The sequence below is a fragment of the Liolophura sinensis genome, chromosome 6, assembly GCF_032854445.1.
Source record: "Liolophura sinensis isolate JHLJ2023 chromosome 6, CUHK_Ljap_v2, whole genome shotgun sequence".
Taxonomy (NCBI): domain Eukaryota; kingdom Metazoa; phylum Mollusca; class Polyplacophora; order Chitonida; family Chitonidae; genus Liolophura; species Liolophura sinensis.
The window spans coordinates 61,992,202-62,013,685 of NC_088300.1; the positions used below are offsets into that span (position 1 = coordinate 61,992,202).

At 40.4% G+C, this 21,484-nt stretch overlaps 2 protein-coding genes across 2 annotated transcripts in view; both read right to left on the minus strand.

Annotated features, from left to right (window-relative positions):
• The window catches only part of LOC135466790 (CD9 antigen-like), a 33,482-nt gene extending 30,247 nt beyond the window's left edge, over positions 1-3,235 (minus strand). Inside the window, exon 1 of the mRNA XM_064744477.1 lies at positions 3,137-3,235. The gene's annotated coding sequence lies outside the window, so the exon portion shown is untranslated. The remainder of the gene's footprint in view (positions 1-3,136) is intronic.
• A 5,081-nt stretch (positions 3,236-8,316) lies between these two features.
• LOC135467413 (TBC1 domain family member whacked-like) lies at positions 8,317-19,091 on the minus strand. Its single transcript, XM_064745187.1, has 12 exons — positions 18,673-19,091; positions 17,761-17,848; positions 17,256-17,363; positions 16,389-16,569; positions 14,920-15,045; positions 14,183-14,306; positions 13,568-13,637; positions 13,192-13,306; positions 12,834-12,951; positions 11,751-11,923; positions 10,866-11,109; positions 8,317-8,877 (listed from the first exon to the last, which is right to left on the minus strand). The coding sequence occupies exons 1-12, from the start codon at positions 19,089-19,091 to the stop codon at positions 8,721-8,723; spliced, it is 1,923 nt and encodes a 640-aa protein (XP_064601257.1). The 3' UTR covers positions 8,317-8,720.
• Positions 19,092-21,484: the final 2,393 nt, after the last annotated feature.

Genomic DNA, 21,484 nt, shown 5'->3' on the forward strand with positions numbered 1-21,484 from the left:
CAGTCCAAAATGAATCCAAATTAGCCTCTTGGAATGAGGTATAGGCTACATACAGCTGGTAGTGATAGATATATTTTACCTTGTACACATTTTCTTCAACTGGCAACAAAGGCCCTATATTTTAACCTCGTTTAAATGTCATAACCGAAAGGTTCGTTTAAGCAGGGACCAATGTAACAGATCCGGTTTAAGTCTTATACATTTTCCACTTTCATTTAATTTGTTAAAGAAGTATTCTTAATTAGTCAAACATATTCCATTTTATAATTATTTCCATGCCATAATATGTTATAGGTTGACAATGTTGTGGATGATCACTAAACGGATATCACATAGAACAGGGGGATTAAAAACTGACCATTCGGCCAAATCTATATCAGTAAGGCAAATTTAAAGAAAAGAAAAAAAAAAGACTGCCGAGTCGGTAAAACACTTTTCACGCTTGACAACGTTGGTCTACGTCGTCCAAGAAGAATAAATGAATTGGTTATCTATTGATTCTAAATCCCAGATTCTTATGAAACTTGTGTCCAAAGATAAATCATCAGAAATCTCATTCCCATGTCATGCATGCTTCCCCCTCTCCAACTGAACCCCTTTTCCCATCCCTAAATGGGCTGTAGACACACACCCTGCCAAAGTGGATCCTCAACAGCAGTCCGAGTGGACACCACCTGGATAATCTGAAAGGACTACAAAGCCGCCACCGTCATAAAAATCTTCATGGTCAAACGTTTATAGTCGTCACGTGGTCAAGTCATCATGCAAATGACACCTGCGTTCCACCATTATTCCCACCTGCCCTATATTTTCGTCCATTTTCCAGTTTTGCAGGTGTGTATGTTTTCCAGCAGAGAATTGTTTTAATTAATGCAGAAGACAAGTAGTTCTGTAAACTGATAGTTAAATGTAATATTTATAGCTCAAAGGGATTGTCTCTGCATTGACTTACTTATTTATTTATCTCTGATTTTTTTCCATAATGGCGTCAGTCAGATCGACTTGAAACATGTTTGGCACATGTATAATGCAGAGGATCCTAAGAAGTACAGTGTCGAGTATTCGAAAAATTACTCATTGTACATGCAAATTAGACAGTGGTGACATCACAAATATTTCGCTTTACACCGTGTGACAGATGTGTTATATCCAACCGGCACTATAGTACGTGTATGTGTGTAACGGAAGCTGGTTTCTAAAGTGTTTACATTAGCCATATTTGGTAGAAATTTCCCTACTGCCGCGTTTCGGATAAAGAGATCCGAGTTCGAATCCTGCATGGTGTGACCCACAGAGTAAATCATTCATCTTATTCTGCCTTATATATACATGTACACATATTTTTATACGTACATTATAGCTTAGGCTAAATCGATGAAGAGATGAAGCCGCATAATTGTGTATAGACAGGACTATATGCATGCCGACACTTTAACGACTTTAGCCAAGAATGGCGTGGGCTATATGACGAATGACACATTTCCCCCACCTACTTATATACACTCATTTCTAATTCTGTGGCGTAATTCACATGCATGGGAAATTAGCTACAGGTTAGTCAGGATAGACCCACTCGATGGATGTATATATACGTGCAAACACACATCGCCAAGGTTTAGTGTGTAGTGTTATATGCGTGTAGTCATGGGAATAGTGTTCCTGATTGTGTTGATTAACATACATTTACTGGTCCGTTTTGTTGCACAACAATTAATGATTATACCCGTCAGACACAGTTGTAGACTTGTACCAGAAAATATATTGTAACCCATTATCTTATTGTTATTTTCATCTCTTCCCTCCACCAACACACACACATACACACAAACACACAAACTACTAAAACTACATCGATCGATATGTGTATTGTTATAGCGTCTACGGCAAGTAAATAGAAACAGATTTCCAATGGTGAACATGCATGGATCGGTATTCACAATCCCATTCATGCACACATTCATAAATCAACAACAAACATTATTTAATATTGGTCAATAGGGTCACAGTTTCGAATCCAACGCCTGTTGGCTTGGCTGCGGCCTAACGTATTTCCTTAGGTTTGTAAATTAGACCTGAGCTATAGCACTCTGGAGAGAGGCGTTGACAGTGTATTCTCTTGACTCCTGCGTGCACCCATCAACTTCATCACCTCCGTCATATTGTAATGGTTGTCGTATCCTTCATAGTTGTCGTGACCTTCATAGTTGTCGTGACCTTCAAACATTAAGTAGCTTTACGCAGAAAAGGGAAGCAAAAATTACATCCTCGCTAAAAAGTAATCATTGCCTATATACCCTTCGGCGAAAGTGAGGCTGACCGATAGTTACTGACGTAGCGGTCTGAGTGTGTTCATCTCGTCGTCCGGAGGATAAAACTCTCTTTGTTTTCTTTTGTTTTCACTCTCTCGTTGACCTTGCCCAAATTTTTCAAGGTCATTGGGATCAATTAAGTGCGTTTTGTGCCGACAGGCTTGTAGACACGATACCTCTTGAAATATGTCATTAATTTCATCAAATTTATGTCGGATATGAACCAGGTCAAGTAGAACCCAATCATTTTTAACTGACCTGGGCATTTTTTAAAATCAAGGTCGCTTTTCCTCTGTTTCCAATACCTTGTAAACATTATCTTTTGAACGGTTGCACCCGGAATTACCCAACCTATTGAATTTCAGTTATCTTGGCCAGTTGTTTCAAGGTCATTTGGATATTGGGACAATATTTTCTCACTTTTGTGCCGAACGTTATTCTTGTCTTCAAGTAGAAGATTCCAGTTGTTTTACATTAACATTGACATATTTGTTCATGGCCATAGGCCTGTGTGCCGATCTATTGTCATCGATTCGAAGCATCGACGGTTCTATAGTACACGTGGAATATATATATATATATATATATATATATATATATATATATATATATATATATATATATATATATATATATATAGATATAGATAGATAGATAGATAGATATACATATATGTAGATGCCCCAAGTTATGCATAACAAAGAGAAAGAAAGAAAATAATAATAACCGTAAGTACAGACTGTTCTGACAAACAAATCACTGGGTGGTGCATGTGATATTTCGTACAGGCCTGTATATGCATGGCACTGTGAATATTAGATACTCACCGATTAACACTGTCATCAGAAGCTTAGAAATCTGTGTGTATAACCGATTGAATCCAATTAGTATAACAGTTTTTGCGTACCGGTGACGTTACACTCCTCATCCCCGTTATATGTCCGTGTTCCATTTCCGGCTTCAGAACAGGATTGTCTGTGCATGTGTGTACAGTATACATGCGTGGGTAATAATGTACTTATTGTGTACTCTAGTGTAACCGAGCTTATGATGAAAAAAAAATTAAAAAAAGGAAAAAAAAAAGAAAGAAAATAAACTAGATGTCCGATAAGAATGATCAGGGTGCGAGCAGAGCAGGGACAGCATGTATGTATGCTCAAGGTTATGCAAAAACTTTCGACAAAAGCCATTTATACATACGTAGTTTCGCTGCGAGGATACTTCATTTTTGTTTATTTGACTCTTACTCAGCGCCATACTCCAGGATTTTTGATATAGCCGATGGCGGTCAGTTTTATGGAAAGAGGAAACCGGAGTGTTTGGTGTAAACCTAGTTCCAATTTTGGCAAGCTATGCTGACGAACTTTCCCACACTTATCTGATCGACATATGAAGCGGCGTGGCATATACAGAAAAGTTGTTTTTCAATGAACGTATAAGCTTATGAGACTGCTGACACGGCTAAGGTCTAATTGGGAAGAATCTATAGGCCTATACACAGTTTCCTGACAGGGGACCGCAATTGAAGCTGCAATGCGTCTGGCAGAGGTTGGATGTTGCGCAATTTGACTCTCATTTATGTCGCGACGTAAGTGGAGTGGGTATAGCCGTGTTGAACAGATGGAAATCCTGTGAAGGATTCTGTAGAAAGTGTCCTTAGTTTTACATAGGTCCTAGGTTCATTTATATCTGTGGCTGTTTTCCCACGCCAGAATGATCGAGCTGAACAGGCTGTTCCCTCGAACCCCACGCACAGAAAAGGAAATCAGCTATATACAGGGGAGGTAGAAAAAGTAAGATTAAATTTATTTACTTATTTGATTGGAGTTTTACGCCGTACTCCAGAGTATTTCACTTATACGACGGTGGGCAGCATTATGGTGGGAGGAAACTGGGCAGAGCCCGGGGGAAACCGACGATCACCCGCACGTTAATTGCTGGTACTGGAGCTGCACTGGAACTCAAAGCTAACTCATTATTGAGAGGCTCCATGGTCACGGAGACACGGTGGCAAGCTAACCACCTCAGCCCCGTAGGTCCCTACTTTGTGAATGAAACCAGGTTACTGAAATAATTGCCCTATAGGCTAGATGGGGATAGCAGAACAGGCATTCTGAAAATTGTTTTAGCAACAGGATCTACAAGAGTCCTGGTCAAAATCGACCATAGGCCTAATTGTGTTTAAAATAAATGATACGACCCCAAACACGCATTTGATCTGTAATCTTAATTGTCTCTCTGAAGCTATGTGCCAAGTTTTAATTAAGACAAACGATCGAACTTCAACGTTCTAAAGTTCGGAAAGGTGTCGATTTAAATAGAAAAAAAGAAACAGTCATAATTTTGTCGAAAATGTATGCATGGACGAAATGGTCAGAAAGTGGAACATGTGTGGTCATCATACATGTCAAGCCGGTGCCAAGTATCAATTCAATACAATGAAACCTTATACAGAAGTCTGGAGACTGTCGAAATCCAAAACAGGACAAAAAGCTTTAGGCCTATGTGATCATTTCAGGACCGGTATCGGTTCATACATGAGGGTTCAGAAACCCAAGCAACGTGAACTTGCTTTAAATATCAAAATTTGATACAGGCCGTATCACGAAAACTGATTTTGTCTCATTAATTCCCACGCCAAATTATAACATACAGCCCCCCTCCCCTACCCTCAAAGCGCAAAAGGAATGAAAGAAGAATGTTTCTGCTGACCCATGTGTCCGAAATGGCTTATTATAAAAATTCTAAACTTCAGATATATTGCTTCATCACATTTTGATCTCGCGTACTATTTCTAAGTTGTAATAAACGTACATTAGCCTAGCGATCCGAAAGCTTGCTTTCAATATGCAGACTATTTGTTTATGACACAGTGACCACTTGTGGGTGCACTGGGTCTTTACAGTCGTTGCCTTTGACAGACGCCACCAAACAAGGACAGGATCAGACGTTGACCTTTCCTTGAAGAGTGGCCTCCCCTTTTCCATTTACAGGTTACCACAAGTTCTCAGCCCTGAACCCATTTACGTTCTTAACGAACTTGGAATTAACTGTGATTGACGACGAACATGTTGATCTTGCTCCACAAGCATAAAATATTTATTTGATTGATGTTTTATGCCGTACTCAAAAATATTTACTATTTATTTGAGTGGTGTTTTACGCCGCACTCAAGAATATTTCACTTGTACGACGGCGGCCAGCTTTATGGTGGGTGGAAACCGGGCAGAGCCCGGGGGAAACCCACGACCACCCTCTGCCATCCCATGTAGAGGAAGAGTAATCCAGCATGAGCTGGACTTGAACAAGCATAAAGTAACCACCAACGAAAGAAATAATTTGCACAGCATAAGAGAATTCTTTTTTTTTTTTTCCATCCCAGATCAAGTGTTATTTCACAGTGCCGCATTAATTCGTGAAGAATTGATTTATTTGATTGGAGTTTCACGCTGTACCCCGTACTCAAAAATATTTCAATTATACGACAGCAAATAGCATTATGGTGGCAGGAAACCAGGCTTGGGGAAACTCACAACCATCTGCAGTTTGCTGAAGACCTTCCCGTGTATAACCAGAGAAAGCCAGCATAAGCTTGACGTGACAGAGTGATTGCATGGGTGAGAGATTCTTGGGTCATTGTGCTACGCTAGCACGTTAATCACTAAGCCTCGCAGGCAACCGTGATTTCAAAATTGAGAAAAAATAATCCCAACATACCCCTGCATGTTTGTTCCAGGCTTCTCAATTACTTGTGCATGAACAGGCAAAACTGATTGTTCATCTGTAGAATTTCAAATTAAGCTCACTTATTCACAGAGATCAGGTTCAAGTGTTGAAGGAACCTTTGGAAGTATTATGAAGGAAAATCGTCATGTTATACCATAGGCAACAATTAATTATTAAAAATTTGGCTTACACAGTTGAGGTTAGGTAAATCCTACTCAAGTACCTAAATTTTTCTACCACTTCAACCACCTCTGCCACCAATATTTTGAAAAATTCTAAGGAAGCTATGGGGAGTAGAGAAATAATTTGCAGTTTTATGAAGCTTGCATCTTCAATGACACAAAAATTCATTTTAGTGTCATTTTCATAATAATAGTATACCACCAAAAAGTGCTTGAGACGTCAAAAGGTCGAAAATTTACAGTATTTGCATAATACAAGTACTCTAAAAATCAATATTTTTTCTCCGCATAATATTTATTGCACTCTGAATAATTAGAAACAGAATTCGACAGACCTGTCACAGGAATCAAAATATCTTGGTGTACGAAATTTAATGTATTAAAGTACTGAAATGGATAATGATACAGATAGGTAAGTACAAAAAAAAAGGCTTCGTAAAAATCATATTGCACACTTACATAATTTGTGATACACTGAAATAATCTGGTTTAAAACAGGTATGTAGGAGGTAATTAGGTATCAAAAATGTTCATAAATATATGTCTTAATATTATGAATTTAATATTATTTCAGATAAAGATTGTGATTAACTTTTGTATATCTACACTTACTTCAACCATTTGGAAGACATTTCATGATGTCAAAAATTAATATCACAAGGTGGTGCATATGTCAATACATAGAGTACAGGTAACATAGAACATTTACATCATTTAAGGTAACTAGTCTAAAATAAAACCAAAACAACATATTGTGCGAAATACAATCTGTTCTGCAAGTCCCATAAAATACCAACACAAGTATTTGGAGTGTGACCTTATCTTTCTTCTTCACCTGCAAACTGCAGAAGTACACTACAAGTTATGCAGCCTTCGTCCATGTGTGGTCCTTAATACCACAATCTCCTTAATACCACAATCTCCTTCTGCACATATCGTCTAACAAGTTAGTGTTAGATGACGTGACTGTGAGCTTAAACTATCTGACATGGATGGGAAGCAAACTGCACGAGCAAATGATGATGGTAGCAGTTTAAATGATAAAATAGTGAGTATTGGATATAAAAGACCCGAGATTGTCCACCTGGGCAAAAATTGTCCACAGTTATAAAAATTGCGCAATTATGCAAAAATTGTTAACTTTTAGCAAAAAAAAACATGACTAATTCAAAAATATGGCACCTGTGGAGTTGTGTTCTTCACCAATCTGAGGCAGTCACTGATCACCTGTGTGTGGCAGTCACTGGTCACCCGTGTGTATCAGTCACTGGTCACTCGTGTGTGGCAGTTACAGGTCACCCTTATGTGGCAGCCACACGTCATCTCTGGACTGTGGACTGAACTGTGGGACAGGACCAGTTGACGACCCTGAGATATCAGGACCATGGCAGGTGTAAATACATGTACCACAATCTCCTTCTGCCAGCGTACGTTAGGGTTAGACTATATGTTGCTGCGAGCTTAAACGATCTGGCATTGATGCACATAATAAAATGATGATGGTAACAGTTTAAATGATGAAATAATAGGGTACATTATTGGGTATAAAAGGCTCGAGATTGTCCTCCTTGGCAAGAAGTTGTCCACTTTTATGAAATATGTGCACATATGCAATATGTTCCACTTTTGGCGAAAAAACTAATTCCAAATGACTAATTCCAAAACACGGCACCTGTGGAATTATTGTGTTATTGTCCAATCTGAGGCACTCACACTTTAGCCATGTGTGTCAGTCAAGTGTCGCAGTCACTGGTCACCTGTGTGTGTTAGTTACAGGTCAACCATGTGTGTCACTCACAGGTGAGCCATGTGTCTCTCACAGGTCCCCCATGTGCGTCAGTCACAGATAACCCATGTGTCGTAGTTACAGGTGACCCATGTGTCGCAGTCAAAGGTGACCTGTGTGTGGCAGCCACAGTTCACACACTTTCACCAGTGTAGGGCAGTCACAGGTCATCCATGTGTGGCAGTCACAAGTCACCCGTGTGTGGCAGTCACAGGTCACCCATTTGTGACAGTCACAGGTCACCCTTGTGTGGCAGTCACAGGTCACCCGTGTGTATCAGTCACTGGTCATCAATGTGTGGCAGTCACCATTCACCCATATGTGGCAGTCACAGGTCACCTTGTGTGGCAGTAGCAGTCACAGGTCACCCTTGTGTGGCAGTCACAGGTCATGCATGTGTGGCAGTCACCAGTCACCCATGTGTGTCAGTCACAGCTCACCCTTGTGTGGCAGTCACAGGTCACCTATGTATATCAGTCACAGGTCACCCATGTGTGGCAGTCACAGGTCACCTGTGTATGGCAGTCACAGGTCACCCGTGTATGGCAGTCACAGGTCACCCGTGTATGGCAGTCACAGGTCACCCGTGTATGGCAGTCACAGGTCACCCATGTGTGGCAGTCACAGGTCACCTATGTGTGGCAGTCACAGGTCATCAATGTGTGGCAGTCACAGGTCACCAATGTGTGGCAGTCACAGGTCACCTGCGTGAGGCAGTCAATGGTCATAGTCCTGGGATGAGAAGGTCATGGGCTCTAGCTCTATCTCTGGACTGTGGACTGAACTGTGGGACAGGGCCAGTTGACGACCCTGAGATCTCCTGACAGGGGCGGGTGTGTTAAACATCCTGAAGGTAAACTCCTCCCGTGCACGGCTACAAGGTAAAACAGGCACAAGTGAAAAGTACATACATATATGTAGGCAAACTGGGAATAGGGGAGGGAAATACAGATAAGAATAGTACAACTTTGAGAAGGAAACAAGCAGAGTACAATGCAGGGAAGAAAATAAGCAGAGTACAATGCAGGCAGGAGAAGAAGCAGAGTACAATGCAGGGAGGAGAATAAGCGGAGTACAATGCAGGGAGGAAAATAAACAGAATACAACACAGGGAAGAGAATAAGCAGAGTACAATGCAGGCAGGACAATAAGCAGAGTACAATGCAGGCAGGACAATAAGCAGAGTACAATGCAGGCAGGACAATAAGCAGAGTACAATGCAGGCAGGACAATAAGCAGAGTACAATGCAGGGGATTAGAATAAACAGAGTACAGCGTAGGGAGGAGAATTAGTAGAGTGCAACAAAGAGGGGAGAATAAGCAGCATGCAATGCAGGGAAGAGAATAAGCAGAGTACAGCATAGGCTGGAGAATAAACAGAGTACAGCGTAGGGAGGAGAATTAGTAGAGTGCAACACAGAGGGGAGAATAAGCAGCATGCAATGCAGGGAAGAGAATAAGCAGAGTACAGCATAGGCTGGAGAATAAACAGAGTACAGCGTAGGGAGGAGAATTAGTAGAGTGCAACACAGAGGGGAGAATAAGCAGCATGCAATGCAGGGAAGAGAATAAGCAGAGTACAGCAAAGGCTGGAGAATAAGCAGAGTACAGCGTAGGGAGGAGAATTAGTAGAGTGCAACACAGAGGGGAGAATAAGCAGCATGCAATGCAGGGAAGAGAACAAGCAGAGTACAGCAAAGGCTGGAGAATAAACAGAGTACATCGTAGGGAGGAGAATTAGTAGAGTGCAACACAGAGGGGAGAATAAGCAGCATGCAATGCAGGGAAGAGGATAAGCAGAGTACAGCATAGGCTGGAGAATAAGCAGAGTACAGCGTAGGGAGGAGAATTAGTAGAGTGCAACACAGAGGGGAGAATAAGCAGCATGCAATGCAGGGAAGAGAATAAGCAGAGTACAGCAAAGGCTGGAGAATAAACAGAGTACAGCGTAGGGAGGAGAATTAGTAGAGTGCAACACAGAGGGGAGAATAAGCAGCATGCAATGCAGGGAAGAGAATAAGCAGAGTACAGCACAGGCTGGAGAATAAGCAGAGTACAATGCAGGGGACAAGAATAAACAGGGTACAGCATAGGGAGGAGAATAAGCAGATAACAATGCGGGGAGCAGGAGAAACAGGCTATAGCGTAGGAGAGAGAATTAGTGGAATGCAACACAGGGAGGAGAACAAGCAGGTGAAGTCCTCCTGTACACAGTTACAAGGTAAAACAGACACAAGTGAAAACAAGCAGAGTACAATGCAGGGAGGAGAATAAGGAGGGTAAAAAGCAGGGAGGAGAATACCCGGTAAGCAGAGTGCAGCTTTAGAGGAAGTTGGGTAAGCACAGAACAGTTTAGGGAGGAAAACAAGAAGAGTAGCCTACAACTTTGGGAGGGGATAAGCACAGTGCAACTTTATCGAAAAGAGGGATAAGCACAAAACAGTTTAGGGAGGGGAATAAGCAAAGCTAGTATAATTTATACAAACGGCAGGAAATAAGTTTAAGATAGAGACTTTTTTTTTTTTTTTTTTGATTGGTGTTTTACGCCGTACTCAAGAATATTTCACTTATACGACGGCGGCCGGCATTATGGTGGGTGGAAACCGGGCAGAGCCCGGCGGAAACCCACGACCATCCGCAGGTTGCTGGCAGACCTTCCCACGTACGGCCGTAGAGGAAGCCAGCATGAGCTGGTCTTGAGCTCACAGCGGCCGCATTGGTGAGAGGCTTCTGGGTCACTACGCTGCGCTAGCGCGCTAACCGACTGAGCCACGGAGGCCCCAAGATAGAGACTTGACAATGAAGTACACATATGGGTCTTGAATTTGTCATTCTATATTAAAGTAGTGGTTTCACACATACTTATGATGAGCATTCCCGTCAGCAGGTGTCCCTGGCGTTCCTCCAAATTCTTCACTGGACGGGCCTGTCGCAGCCAATTGTGCATGTCGCCTACGAGTGACTCGTTCAGAATGCGCTCTCTGCAGAAGACGCTGCGTATGAGTGCGCTTTGCAGGCTTTTGACTCGGCTCAGTCTTTCCTGTCACAAAGTTGATAAATCTTCTGAAGATGGATGGGGAAGATGATGACTCACCAGAAGTTTGCACTGAGACACAAAAAAAACAAACAAAAACACAATATTAACAACTCTTACATCATGGGTAAAACAATCCCATTTAAAAGGGCAAAGAAAACACTAAAATGAACTATATATTAGATGAAAGACCAATATAAAAAATAATCCAACTGTTTTTGAGGACAGTGTTCAATTGTCCCTCATCTTCTTAGTAGAATGAACGCATGGAAAATGTGAATAGGCTTATTACTTTAACTTGCCCCTCTGCCTGTTTTTCAGCTAGTGAATGTGTTTTTACATTTGTTTTAGCATCTACCTAACAAGCGTTAACAGCTATTCCAAATTTGTCCAACATGAAAGTATTGCACTTTATTCTGCGATATAGTAAATAGTTAATCAATATCAAACTACCAGTTTCTTTTTACTACAGAGGTTCAGGTCCAGGTACAAGACGTTTCTTGCCTCCCAGTGCAATGGGGGACTCTGGGGACTAGAACACAATGTTTTCTTCTGCGACGCTGCAGTGCTTGTGCACTAACTATCTGTAAGTGTTTTATGAGCATACATACAGCAATCATTTTGAGGTAATAATGGAAAGTATAAAAAAGCTCATAAAGTTTGGATTGCTGATTAAAGGCGGGATTGAGTTTTAGGAGTTCTCCATTGCTCACTTTTAGGTCTTTTGGCATCTCCATCTAAGCTGTTCTCTGTCTCCCCAGATAGAATCCTCTTGCGTTTCTGTCGTATATCCTCTTCCTCTGAGATGACAGCCAGAAGAGACTTTATCTCCCATGGCTCAATGTGGATTTCCAAAAGCACCGGCACCAAGTTTTCATACTGACACCTAGTCAAGGTAAACAGAGAAAGGTCAAACGAACTTGATAAACTAGGTCAAGGTCAAGGAACACCTAAATGTTTTTTTTTCTCTTAAATGACTAAATCCACTTGTGGAATAAGCTTAATGAATCAATATATAGCTAAAATTACCTTTAACAACTCTGAAGAAAAAAACAAGTTTTCATAGTGACACCTAGTCAAGGTAAACAGAGAAAGGCTACACAAACTTGATAAAAAGAGGTCAATACCAATTACACTTTCTACGCTTGTGGAACAAGTTTAATGAAACTTTCATCATGACGATCACAAAATATAATCAAAATGACCCCAATAACTTTAAAAAAATTTGTCTAAAGTCATACAAAACGAATAGAAAATGAGTTCTTCCCAATTCTTCAGTGTGTGTTTCATGCAGTTTAAATTTGGCAAACCTGCTTATGTACTTTCAAAAGATGGAGTATAAAGTGTATATTTTATTTCCTAGGTGTTCTACGCCATACTCAGGAATATTTCACTTATATGACGGTGGTGAATATAAAGTGTAAACCGTGTATCAAGAAATGGATGGACTCAACGACTGGATTCAACTCCGAAGACAATATACCCTTAGGCATTTGGCTGATGAATAAAAACTTTAGCGGTATTTTCAAATTTTTTGTTTTTCTTGGTCTTTCTTGTGAAAACATCTTTGGAACACTTTTTTTCTTTTAACACCATGTATCTGCTTTTGTTTACAAACTATGCGACTTTTAAACTACAACAAAGTAGATGCACATGTAATACTGGTAATACTTAATACTGGTAAAACATAAAGAAACTGACTTTTACTGGGTTTTTTTATCTTTATGTCACATGTACAAGTATTATACAACCATTAAATACAACAAACAGCCTGTAGCAGTAGTACTGTCACTTACATATCTGGTGATACATGTAACAGCACAGGTAACAGACTGGACAGATCACCACATTCCATTATCCTTGTTTCACACACCTGCATTATGGCCAGTGCCACTTGGAAGATTGTACTCAAACCTGACAGAACAAACAGAGGTACACTGTCACACAAGTGCATGATACATCTAACAGCACAGGTAACAGGCTGGACAGATCTCCACATTCCAGCATCCTTGTTCCACAAACCTGCATTATGGCCAGCGTCACTCGGAAGATTGTACTCAAATCTGATAGAACAAACAGAAGTACACTGTGACACAAGTACCAGAAAGGCTGGGATCTGAAGAGTGAATTCAGCTGAAGAACATATACACTTACCGTCCAGGAGGAAGAGATCCCAGATAAAGAGGACGGTGTCCCAGCAGGGGAGCTCAGCAAACACACACATGAACCAAGGTGTGAGAAACATCAAGGGCTGTAACTCCAATGACCTCTACAAGGGACAACTATAGCTCAGTTCAACATTCATGTTATTAAACAATCACCCGCTTGTTCTCATACCACAATTTAATTTTTTTTTTGGTTTATGCCTTTTTGCTTTCTCGCCTTTGCTTTTTAAGATGGGCCACATGAAGAGAAAGGAAATAAACTAGCCATTTTTCATCAGACATTTGAGTTTAATTCTTCAGAACTGTTGTTCACACAGCAGAATCAATGTTCTGTTTACACTATATCATGAACAAAAGTTGCCTACCAGATGCTTGGTCAGGACAGGAAGCCTGCAGGCAAGCAGTTTCTTGAACACAGCAGCATAATTCTTCATCCTGTGTGGAGAACCATTCCATTAATTGTGACACAAAATCTCCATGTAATTCCTATGTCGTCAAAGAGAAATTTTTCACATCGAAGCTTGACCATGCCGGGTACACAGCTGTTTTGGTAGCCTGTTTCTGATTAGCCTAAGTATCAGTCCTTTGCATTGCGGTTATTCCTTAAACAATGCAGAATTACGAAAGTTTACAACAACAAAAGCTCAACACTGCATGTGCAAGATATCTGGAAGCAGTTATCACTCAATGTTGCCCTCAGTGTGAGAAATTTGATTTGCTGATAACTGATGTCATTTGACAAAAGAAAACATAGGCATTTTTTTAGAGACAGATTTTTAGAGAAGATTTTCATTTCCACTGTCCTTTGGACAAAAACATCTACCCCATTCCTGTCACAACCAATCCAATGAAAGCTGGCCTCAAGAACACAACGTGGTGAGGAGTCTACTGACTCCACAGTAAGAGAGCCGCTTCAGCGGAGTACAAAGCCAGCGCTGGTTCTTGGGCAACACATACACTTTTGAATGACAAACACTTACTTTTTCAAAGAATGACCAAAAATTCCCTGCAAGTATTTCGGTCTCTCAAGAAGTGCCACTAAGCACCAGAAAGCTTCAGCTTCAGACATCTGCATCAGTAACATTCCTGCTATGTACGACATGCCTAGGGGAGGAAAGATACCTTGTTAGGTCAAAGTTTGTTAATTTGCCACATTTTGCTATAATATGGACAAGACAACAATAGTAGTGACTTACTTTTTATAACCAGACAGAGGCTTTTAATGTCATCACCTATCCACATTATTTACAAAATTTTGAAATTGGTAAAATGACCTGAAGTTTTACCCATGACTATATGTAAGTTGCTCAGCTTGCTTAGCAAGATGATTCACTACCGGAAAAAATGTAAGCTTTAGCACCAGAAGTAATATTTTACGGCATTTATTCACTTTTAAAGATACGCGAAATTATAGGTCATTTGTTTTATTTTTCATTCCATTTTGTTTGGCTGAAATTATCACAACCTGTCACAGGACTTGTTGTCATCATATTTGGTCAGGTGTACTGGGTTTCCTGCAGATAGCATCTATAGGGTAGCTACAATTTTGACCATAGGTTTAGCCAGGGGATAGTCTCAGTGTCTGTGAGATGCCTTATTCTGACAAAATTAAGACGGGAGAGATAGGGAAAATATGAGAAAATTTGACAGGAGACAACCTGATTTCAAATTCTGGCTAAATCTACAAGGTTGTTACATACATCTACTGGTGACTTACCTTGACAGTAGCCGACCTCGCGGTTGTACCGGGCATAGACAGATAGAACCCGGAATAGAGCAGCACAGCCCTCCTGACCTCCCTGACAACGGCTGGAGAACATCTTGTGACTTGGGTATGTACGCTCTGAAAACATCATGATACATGTATTCATTTATTTATTTGTTTGATTGATGTTTTACGCAGTACTCAAGAATATTTCACTTATACTACGGAGGCCAGCATTATGGTGGGAGGAAACCGGGCAGAAAACAGGTAAATCCACCACCATTCGCAGGTTGCTGGCAAACCTTCCCACATATGGCCGGGGAGGAAGCCAGCATGAGCTGGACTTGAACTCACAGCAATAACATCGGTGAGGGGCTCCAGGATCATTACGCCATGCTGACATGCTCCCCCTCAGCCACAGAGGCCCCTTGATGATACATGTACGATCAAAACACTGATTAGCATAACTGTAACTTTTCCAATTAAAATTTCTTAAAAATCAAGCATGTTGTACTGAGATTACGACAGGCTATATAAGCTGTATACGTTCTGCATACCTACATATATGTCACAGAATATGTCAGTCTGCATCCGACGGGCACTATAACCTCCCGTATCTGTATATTCTGCATTAAACTGACTACCTATGTCACAGAATATCTGTCTGAGTGTGACAGGACCAATGAAGTGTAATGTGGAGCTATTCTCCAGCAGCCATAGGCTCCATATTTACCTTTTATTTATGTCACACAATATGTGTCTGAGTGTGACAGGATCAATGATTTATTTATTTTATTTGCTGTTTTAAGGCATCATCCAGAATTCTTCACTTATACAACGGCGACCGGCATTAAGGTAGGAGGGAATCAGGCAAAGCCTGAGGGCAACTCACAAACATCTACGGCCGGAGGGGAAACCAGCATGAGCTGGACTTGAACTCAAAGCAACCACATTGTTGGGAGGCTCCTGGGTCATTGCACCATGCTGGCGTGTTATCCCCCTCGGCAACAACAGGATCAATAAAGTGTGACGTGGAGTTGTTCTCCTGTATCTATAGATTCCTATTTAAAACAGACTATTACAATGTCACAGAATATCTGTCTTAGTGTGACAGGATCAATGAAGTGTGATGTGGAGTTGTTCTCCTGTATCTTGGGACTCTTATTTAAAACTGACCAAAGCAATGTCACAGAATATCTGTCTTAGTGTGACAGGATCAATAAAGTGTGACGTGGAGTTGTTCTCCTGTATCTAGGGACTCTTATTTAAAACTGACTATACCTATGTCACAGAATATCTGTCTGAATGTGACAGGATCAATAAAGTGTGACGTGAAGTGTTTCTCCTGTATTTAGGGACTCTTATTTAAAACTGACCATACCTATGTCACAGAATATCTGTCTTAGTGTGACAGGATCAATGAAGTGTGATGTGGAGTTGTTCTCCTGTATCTAGGGACTCTTATTTAAAACTGACTATACCTATGTCACAGAATATCTGTCTTAGTGTGACAGGATCAATGAAGTGTGACGTGGAGTTGTTCTCCTGGCCTTCTAGCGGTAGATCATCCCTCAGGTTTCCCAGCACGTTGAGAGATTCCGCAAACTGAAATTCACTGATCCCCAGTTCCACCAACTGCTCTCTCATCGACACCACATTTGCCTGGAACAATTCCAAACATACTGCTTTTACCCTGCAAATTCAACCCCTCCACAGTATGTGGGAAATGACCCAAATTTTCATTGACCAACAACCTGCAGATGGTCGTGGGTGTCTCCCAGCCTCTGTCTGCCTTCATCGCACCTTAATGTTCGGTGCTGTCATATAAGTGAAATATTCTATAGTATAAAAGACCAACAAAATAAATAAATAAAATTTCCATCCAGGACTAAGTTTACTAATTTGACAAGATTTTAAGAGTTGTGTGATCTTAGAATGGTGATTTGAGGTTTGTTTTGTAGGATAATATCAAACTGGAAATATTTAAGTTTCAACTCCACAAATAATATTTGATGATATTCACAATTTATGACCTAAAAGATTTCCCCAGATGTGCATCTGATGTGGTAAAGTCATAAAATATTACTTTTGGAAATTAAACTTACATTACATATTTTTGTTGATACTGACAGCTTTCTCCAGCTCTTAGAAAGGTGTTTGGAGATATATTTTCAAGGTAAGATGATATCTGGCTGTCAAGAACAATACTTTATATCATGTCATAAAATAAAGTAAAAAACAACTCAAAGATAAAATGAAGAAAACAATGATATGCTCAATCCATTCAAAATTCTAGCTGATAAGAGATGGTGGTTGTGATTTCTGCATAAAACTACAGACTATCCTACCTTGTAACTAAAATTTGCTTTCATAGCTAGCATTTCCACATCTAGCAGTTTGACCCATAAGCGCCCTCTGTAGCAGTGGGGAACTCCCTTCTGAATGTAGGACTGAATCTGAAAAACAAAAGTCTCTAGACGTCACATTTATTAAGCACAGGAACTAAACATTCATACTTATTTTGGTTTAGTTGAAAAAAAAAAACATCGTTGTTGAATAAGAATTTTCATTCTATAATCAAACTGTAAAGTGGGTTCCTTTATTATTATGCCAAAATGTGGTATGTTTTTGTTTTGAAGACGCTTTAAAGGTTATGCTTTTGTGTACTGGGATCCAGGGAGAGATGCAACACTTTATCAGAAGTGGCTTGTTTCTACCTCTCAATACCAGGATAAACAAGTCAATTATTCAGATAAAAGATATCAACATGCATGGTCCATATCAGTTTTATGGAGGACCCCATTCTATAAATGCAGATAGGAGGAGACACTACATGTCTACAAGTCCATGTACCTTGGCCGCTGAGGTCTGATGCTTGGTCCACTGGTCATCTTCTAATAGCGTTATCCACTTCTTTTCCACCAGTTCATCCACCTCACAACTGAATATAGAATATTAAGTGCTCATATCTCATATCAGCTTGATATATCAGTTGTTCAGTTAGTATTACACATAATTATGAAGATGAAAATGCAGTTTAACAACTTGATGATAAACAGCACATTTTTAAAACAAAGACTATGATTTTAGAGGAAAAGAAGAAAGCCAGTTCCACAAAATTTTCATTTTCGAGAAATGACTGGTCATGATAAACTTTCAGGAACAGCTTACCATTCCCAAGCCACGCCCTTCTCCCCTCCCCTCCCAATGAAGTTATTTTGACAGCCATAACTGTTGACTTCAAACTTTAAATTTAAATTCCACCCTCCTTCTTGGTGTTTTACGCCGTACTCAAGAATATTTCACTTATACGACGGCGGCAATTTAAATTCCAGACTGACCAAAGGGGGCTTTAGGAAAACTGTAGTTAATAGTCATTTATATGCCACAAAAGTAATGCCGAGAAGATTGTTGTACTTTCATTTATTACGATATATCCTAAAATGCATATGAAAGACTAAAAATAAATTCATTTCAAACATCATTTAATACTGTAAATCTTCAACCTTTTCAACCACTAAAGCACTTTTTCCACAGCAATTTATGCATGTAATTATTACGGAAATGGCGGTAAAAAGGATTTGTTCGTGTCACACTAAAGATGCAAGCTTCACAAAACTGAAATTTAGTTCTCTATACTCCATATTTCTCCCTGAATGTTTCAAAACATTTGTTGCAGGGGTGGTTGAAAAGGTTGGCGTAAGTTCTGAAATTTCAAAATGTCTCAATGAAACAATAGGGAATTGTAAAGGCACAAGTATTTACCCTTTAAAGTATTTATGGCATTTGGGATATTCCAAATCATCGTCATCACACAAAAATCCATACTCGTCCAAGCGTGGTGGGCACCTTGACTGTGTTCTACTGTGATGCCCAGGCCTTATATTTGCTCTTGTGTTTTGTCTAAGTGCTCTGCCCTCCACCCCACCTGCTGTTCTCTCTTCATTGGGTTTCGAATCTGACATGTGTATGGCTTCTGTATCAGCTGTGTCCTGTGGGGTGTCCTGGCTAGTGTCTGGGATGGTGTCACTTAGGTTTGGTTTACTCTCAGAATCAGGCTCTGTGGATGTACACTCAGACCCAGAGCTCTCTCTGTCCTCAACAAGGTCAGTAACAGACCTGCACTCAGTCTCTGGGCTACTCAACACCCTGCCTGGGCCACCATCCCTCGCTTCATTCCTCATGTCTGTTGGTCAAAAGCTATCGCAACCTAATTTACGTATTCAGACAGTCTTGGACACTGAAATTTGAAAAATACACACAACATTTAGTGATTCCCACTTCTTCAGTATTGGATGCATTGTTATGCCATGTGACCATTACAAGGTTTATATAAATTTACCCACACTGGGTACATGGTTACACGAATACCTGTAAAAGTAAATACAACACTAGACCTAATGCATATTTGCACTGATGCAGTATACGACATGAAGTTTAAAAAACTGAAGTTGCTTAACGGAGATATGTCAGTCCAAAATAAGCAAAATCGCACACAGAAAGAAAATCAAAAAGGCCACCATAATATCAGTTTTGATCAATCAGACACAAGTTATCTCTATATCTCAAGAACAAAGAGGTTTCCACTGAAGACACCCAAACCCTGGTTTGCCTTTAGTGACCCAACATTGTGTTTCCGGTTGCTTTACATGGCGCGTACCATGGCCTTGTAAGAATTCCTGATTAAGCATTGATTTACAGAGTTTCCTCGCAAATCAAAATAAAATCAATGGCTGTGGTTGGTTAAGTCTGTGTCCATCCCTCTTCTTGCTTAAGTACTATTCTATTATTTGCTGTCTTTTTTTTTACGTTTGAAGTCATCCTGTTTGGGACGGGTGTGCATTACCGAGTGGAATATTTGTGTGTGCTGGCAAGCTGGGAGGTAAGAGCCACAGTTGAGACCTACTTAGGACTACAGACACTGTTGAGAAAAAATTTATCAGATTTAGCATGAAGCTGTGTATGGTTTATCCTCGGTTCCCCCTGTGACTATGATACTCTGCCAGCCCGGTATAAAGAAAGTTGAAATAGCTACCTGGGGCTTTAGCCAAGAAATCGACTGTGAAGTTTTAATATTGGGTATAAAGGTTTAGTTCAATAAAAATACAAGTCAAAATTTACAATTTTTATATCATTCGGTGGCGAATACAAGTGGTAATTCCATGATATGTGGCTTTTGTGCTCTAATCACGATACTTTTAATTCACACTTTAAAATAAGCTTTCAAAACAACATTGTTGTCCAATAGCGTGTTCAGCTGTGTTGAGACTAAAATATTAAGGCTGTGACATTTTCACCTGATGTGAGATTGTTAACAGAAGCCAACATGATTGACACACCAGCTCAGGTAACTCGGGTAGGCATGGCATCACGCGGTGAGTACAGTATAGACGGATCCTAACCTAAATCCACCCATCGTGGCTGTACGGTTGGTGTATGATATGCGAACCATACGTGGATATTGGTCGAATGATGGCGCCATGGTCGAAGTAGGATTTTACAGCATTACTCAGTATACATACAATTCTATTTTCAGTTTAAAGTTATATATATTTTCACTTCCTTGTAAAAATGTGATGACTGGTTGAAGGTCATTCTAAATCCAATATAATGTTTAGTTTCAAAGCCTTCCATAGGCAATGCTCATTCTGTCCCAATGTTATAACTGTGTAAATTCTAAGACGGTCAAGATCAAATTAACGCCGATTTGCATTTGGGAGGTTCATAGGGTCATATCAGAATTTTCATCACAGTTTCATGCATTGGGTACAGTATTCAATTTACTCTCAATTTATCGAACATGTTGAAATAGGACATCGCATCTACAACCGAATGGCCATTGTAACTGGAACACGGTACCTTATAACAATAAGAAACTCTTAATCAAGATAAGCGGACCATCTGTGTAGGGAGGGGAACATAATCAGCATATGGTTCACGAGTGTTGTACTTATCTCACGCCATCCGTGATGGGTGTAGGATTTAGGGTCAGGATCCAGCTGTACTGTAGCTAAAAAAATTAGTGTCAATGGTTGCAAAAGGTGCACAATGAATGTCTCAACTTGCAGAATGGCCATGTATTAAGTGGATTTTGATATGAAGTATCGCGCATGCAACAAGCTTGGCCGATGAGGTACCTAAATACAGATACAATGTGACAATCGGGTGCACATGTCGTCCGGATGAAGGATGGCAGCGGTCTCCGCGTATCAGTAAATATTCAAGCCATTATACCGGATTTTCGGGATACCAGTATCACTGTCCTACAACAACAACATTCTAACCAACGGCTTCTGGTTACAGAATTAAACACAGATACATGCACTAATAGACACATTGAGATAATGCCGTTCTACATATATGAACACGGGGGCCCAGTGTTGTCCTCCACGACAAGCCGTGGTTTCACCTTTTGAGATCGTTCTCGCTGGCATCCGTTCTCAACTCGCATGTCCCGCCATTCATGAGGAACGATAGCCTCGCTCTCATTTTGACGGTTTCGTCACTTCCGCCTCAACATCGCAATTCTGACAAACACTACAAAAGTTATCCCGTTCCCAGCGATGTCGCAGGCTCG

Excerpts from the sequence above, each read along its gene's own strand:
- LOC135467413 (XM_064745187.1), bottom strand. The coding sequence starts at position 19,091 with ATGAGGAATGAAGCGAGGGATGGTGGCCCAGGCAGGGTGTTGAGTAGC. Across the intron at positions 12,952-13,191 it reads GGATCTCTTCCTCCTGGACG|GTTTGAGTACAATCTTCCAA; the intron begins GTAAGTGTATAT and ends TTGTTCTGTCAG. Across the intron at positions 8,878-10,865 it reads GACGGGAATGCTCATCATAA|CCGTGCACGGGAGGAGTTTA; the intron begins GTATGTGTGAAA and ends TTTACCTTGTAG.